General features: G+C 42.1%; 1 protein-coding gene across 1 annotated transcript in view; it reads right to left on the reverse strand.

Annotated features, from left to right (window-relative positions):
- The window catches only part of LOC109473974 (Y+L amino acid transporter 1-like), a 15,667-nt gene that overhangs the window by 1,558 nt on the left and 8,754 nt on the right, over positions 1-5,355 (reverse strand). Inside the window, exons 4-8 of the mRNA XM_019774166.1 lie at positions 5,003-5,047; positions 4,186-4,309; positions 3,151-3,254; positions 2,579-2,675; positions 1,802-1,951 (exon numbers count right to left, since the gene is read on the reverse strand). Of these exons, the coding sequence (XP_019629725.1) occupies positions 1,802-1,951; positions 2,579-2,675; positions 3,151-3,254; positions 4,186-4,309; positions 5,003-5,047 (520 nt within the window). The remainder of the gene's footprint in view (positions 1-1,801; positions 1,952-2,578; positions 2,676-3,150; positions 3,255-4,185; positions 4,310-5,002; positions 5,048-5,355) is intronic.

The following is a 5,355-nucleotide window of genomic DNA, read 5'->3' on the forward strand; positions in this document are numbered from 1 at the left end:
GAAGGTTGAACAAATGGCACAGGAATATGTTATGGCGAATAATCTACTCTTCGAATTCATTTCTTTACATTTTTGTCTTTTTTCTTTTGATTTTGGCATTCTACGACATTGGTATAGTTTCTAAATGTTTTCCTTGCAAGTTATGGTATATTTTTGCATTTAGCAACTGTTTTGCACGATTTACAGTATGGTTGAAAACTTTTTTTTTTTTGGAAACGGCCGAAAATTCATGCGCGCGCGGATGTCATCCATATAATCAAATCAACATGGCCTTATCTCAGGGAGTGATAATGTAGCCTCCACTAGGCCTTCCTAAAGGGTGTTAGGATGGTAGAATTCGGCAAAAGTAGGGTCTGACTGGTCACTGTGGAGTGGGTCCATCATTAGGGTTTCAGTTTCAAGTGCAAAAGAACTCAACAGTAGCTTAACTCCTCTGGTCAATTATTCTCCCTATATTTAGGTAAATTTTACTGTTTTTGAACCTGAGTTGTTAGTTTGGTGGACACCACTCGTGTGCCACGACTCGTATTGGCGGTCCTCGTCATAGGTCACTTGAATTTGGGAATGACAGTGGGAATTTTCAAACTCAAAAACAAGTCAAATACAAGAATTCCGAGACTTCATACCTCCATGAAATATGAGCTTGATATGTAAATGTAAATTTCTTCTTTAATTATGCAAATTACCTCTGCATTAACATGATATATGCATCATGATGTATGTTAACTTTTGATTAAGTTACAGATGTCCCACGTATGACATTCCCATCATTCACCATTAAGAAATCATAGAATTTTGCATAAATTATGCAAATTAGGTCATCATTTGCATAATTAGTATCTGCCTGCCATAGGTTACATACATTTCATGTATGAAAGTAGTATAATGCAAAACACTGTAATTATAGAATTTCCTCATTAATTATGCAAATTAAGTCCTCATTTACATAATTAGCATTTAATCATGTACATCTCTCTCTCAGCTACCTACACACCAACAATCATGAAAATATGTTGTTCCTATCTGGACTTATTGGCTTTTAAACATTTCGCCAGAAAGTGTTCCAGAACAAGCTGCCAGTTCGCCAGAACAAGCTGCTAGGGGGACCAAACTCACACCACTTATTCCTGACAAAAAAAGCAATCTGTCACCAAAACATCAAGACCATAGCATGTTCAGGACAAAAGATACAGGAACCGGAAGTTCTGCTGCAGTACCAAGGTCATCCACCAGGAGGCCCATATTTGACCTTGACGTTTGTCTTCCTAAGACTTACCAACATACCAAATATCATTACAATCCATAAAGGCGTTCTGAAGTTATGCTGACCACAAAGTTGCGGAAACACACACAGACAGACAGACAGACACACAGACATACATACATACATACAGACAGACACACCAAAAACAATACCTCCATTTTTCATGGAGGTAATAATATCTGGAGCAGTGCAGTCTGTCATTTAGTAAGTGTCGTTGTGGAGCATTTGTTGAATCTCTAAGTCAGTGGACAATATTATATACTCTCCAAGCAGAGGTTTGGGCTTTGCTTTATTTTTGTGGTTGGGCTGGCACAAAAATATATACCAGTACATAAAAGAAAGCCCGAAAAAAGCCTAAAAACATGCCAAAAATAAGCCAAAGCCCGGCAAAACCCCTGCTTCCAGAGAATATATTGTATGCTGTATTGGTTTCTAGCTTGCCTGGGTACCATCCGGATATTTCCTCACAGTGATTTTTTTTGAGCGTTGCGGAGCGAAAATCCGGATGGTACCCAAGCTAGTTTCTAGCGGCAGGACCTTGAATGGCCTCGGGAGGTCCGGCTTCCTCCACCGCAGGATGAGCAGCGCGGCCACGGCGGCCCCCACGCCGGTCCACCGGATGAAGGCGTAGTAGTTGATCAGTGTGTAGATATCTCCGAACAGGAGGATGATCAACGCTAGCACACCCTATCAGCCGGACGGAGAAAGATTAACATAGAAATGTACACTGACAATGCGTATATAACACAACGAAAAACGATAAAAGTAACCAATTCGCAAAGTCCGGGCCCGAAAAGGCCAATTTTCGAAACTTCAATTGCTAATATCTTGTCCATAGAACATCTGATTAACTTCAAACAAAAAAGCATTTTGTTTCTTTCAGTGTGCTCTTTCTGATGAGCTAGTTTGTAAAAAGCCTACTACGAACCAAATTTTTAATGCAATACCCCTAATATTAGTATTTCAATCCATTTGAGCTTGCAAACAAACTTGTACTAGTAGTCTAGCCTCTACCAGTACCAGGCTTCGGGAGGCGGCTGGAAGGAATAGAACTTGGCCAAGTAGAGAGATAACATGCCAGGGGAGTTGGTCTGTTATCTCTCTATTTGGCCACTTTCTATTCTTTCCAGCCGCCTCCCGAAGCCTTGTAGTCTTCAACTATAGGGATGTCATGAATAGAACGCAATGAATGACTGCAACATTTATTTATCTGAAGTTCACCAGGCAAAAACTCCACTGCTGTCACTCACGAATGCGACTACAGTGAACAGTGTTTATGACACTTTTATCAATACTGGATATTACGTCACCTACGTTAGCCAGTAAGGCCGGAAGTGGCGTCAGTCTGGTGACGTGGATCATGGAGATGAAGACCGGCAGGTGACCTTCACGACCTCCCACGTAGTACATTCTGATTGAACAGAAAAATCATATTTTCTTAAAATATCCCATTCTGATTCGGTATGGTGTCAAATGATCGTATGGTATTTTGTACAAACTTGCATATGGCTCTCTTGCCAGGACGATATACTATGTATATCCAAGGACATCTGTGTATAATGTCCTTGGTACTAGTATATCCATACATATACGAGTACATCACTTCGTATGTATATGTATAGATTCAGATGATCGTATACGTTACAAAACATAGAGGGTCTCAAATGAGTAGCTTGAGTGTCAGCCTTTTTAGCTTTCGTCCAGCGAAAGCTAAATCGTGGGGAGCGGACGAAAGCTAAAAAGGCTGACACTCAGACTAGCAAATTATACCTTGACTCTATGGTTTTCCACCAACCTACTAGTCGTATTCTAACTTTTGCATTTGGTCCTATGCCAGCAATATATTACTATGAGTCTGGCAGTAACTGTAAGATCACACTGCTCACCTGGCTGACTGGAAAATGGTGGAGTTGAGGGTACCGAAGGTGGACATGGCGACGAACACAGGGATGCACCAGGCCATGACTCCCAGCATCCTCCTGGCGAACTCCTAAGTGTGGCGCACATTAAAGAGCAGAAAAAAAGACAAAGTTTCGGCACGTGATAGACAAAGTTTAGGCGTATGAGAGACAAAGTTTAGGCACGTGAGAGATAAAGTTTAGGTATATGAGAGACAATGTTTCGCGGCGTATGAGCTACAAAGTTTAGGCACGTGAGAGACAATGTTTAGGCGTATGAGAGACAAAGTTTAGGCACTTGAGAGACAAAGTTTAGACGTATGAGAGACAACGTTTAGGCACGTCAGAGATAAAGTTTAGGCGTATGAGAGACAAAGTTTAGGCACGTGAGAGATAAAGTTTAGGCACGTGAGAGACAAAGTTAAGACATGTGAGAGACAAAGTTTATACATGTGAGAGACAATGTTTAAGCATAAAATTTGTAAGAGACATAGTGTAAGCATGTGGCAGACAAAGTTTAGGTACGTGAAAAATCATTTAGCTGCATACTTAGTATATATAAGGCCTCTGTTATGATATTTTTGGGAGGAGCCGTCTTCCGCAAAAACTCTGAGACAAGCCAAAAGTGACAATTTGCTTCCATTATTTACACCTGAGACTAGCTAGCTTCTTTTGTGAGAAGAAAGTCTGCCTCTCCCATCAACACTTACCACTGTTAGTGTAACAGCATCGGTATCATCTACTGCATGCCAGTATCTTTATTTTTCGGTGCAAAGAACCAAAATTGTACAGGCTGCTTGTCAAAATACTAAACATGAGCGTGCGAACTATTCCTAAACTTTTTGCACCCCTCCCCATCTATAGTTCGAGAAAGCCAGAAAACATGTAGCATTTACTTTCTGCATGTTAACTGTAAACTATTTTGGCCCCAACAGTTGAAGAAAGTCTTGTCTTCCTAATTCTTACAGTTTTTGACTTTTCGTACGTGTATGATTGCGGATTAGTCCTTCGTTCGACACTCACCACTGCCACAGCGTCTACCGCCAGTATCTCCCCGCTGGTCAGTACGGTGTAGTAGGACACGTTTGTCAGCATGTAGATTATCATCACAACCCCCAACCCGCCAAAAATCGCCCCAGGCATGTTTCTGCGGGAGGAATAAAAACATGGTTTAGTGTTTTGAGACTGCTGTATGTCTCTAACAAATGTCTTCAAATATCAAGAGTTATCAACCACGAATTGAGGTATTCCAAAACTCGTGTTTCCCCAGGACTAACGTAGACTGGAACTCGTTGCCACCAAGCACAGTTGGGGCATCATCACTAGAAAGCTTTAAACAACTCTTGCAATCAAATGTGCAAAGATTGAGTGTAACAAGTCGTTCGGTGTGATATAGCTAGCTGCCGCCGCGCCTCGTGCCTGCGAAGCTGGTGCACGTGTGTTACGCCGAAGGGCGGTTATACCGGCTATATCGATACAGATACAGAGAACAATGTTGGAATTCGACCACTATCATGAATGCATTTAAAATCGAGAATTAACTAGAAAGGTAACATTTGCAAAGCGAATGCATAATGTTAACCTTCGCATATGGTCTGCTCTGTTGATTCTCACTCAAACACATGCACATACATGTACTACTAGTATATGGTGACAGGAGCAGAGCAGACCATGAAATTGCAACATTATCTAACCCAACACCAGTCACCATGGTGACAGGCGTCAACAAATCATTTCATTGGTCAGGTCATAGGTCACTGTTTGGAGAAGAAGAAGAGGACGAAATTCAGCAAAAACAGTATGTTTTCCTTCGGTAAACATAATGATATAAATGGCTCACCTGACTGGGTCCCGGAGCTCCTCGGTTACAAAGTTAAGGCCGTCCCTACGGGCAAAGATAAATCATGACTATACGTTTATACGTTTACTTTTTACACTAAAATACATGGCAGCGTCTTCTGCTGTTTACGTAGTCTGGTTACCATACTCAACGGCGGGTCGGCGTTCTGGCCGGCCAGAGGTTGTTTGGCACCCGGTAGAAACGGGCGGCAGAAATTAGAAACCCCGGCGGTTAAACAACTATCGGGTACCAAACAACCTCTGGCCGGCCGGAACACCCCGAAGACGACCCGTTCAGTATGCCGGTCATGCCCGTAGCCAAGATTTTGAATGGAGGGGGGGGTCGGTCTTCCC

Source organism: Branchiostoma belcheri, unplaced genomic scaffold, assembly GCF_001625305.1.
Source record: "Branchiostoma belcheri isolate BF01 breed outbred unplaced genomic scaffold, Haploidv18h27 scaffold3, whole genome shotgun sequence".
NCBI lineage: Eukaryota > Metazoa > Chordata > Leptocardii > Amphioxiformes > Branchiostomatidae > Branchiostoma > Branchiostoma belcheri.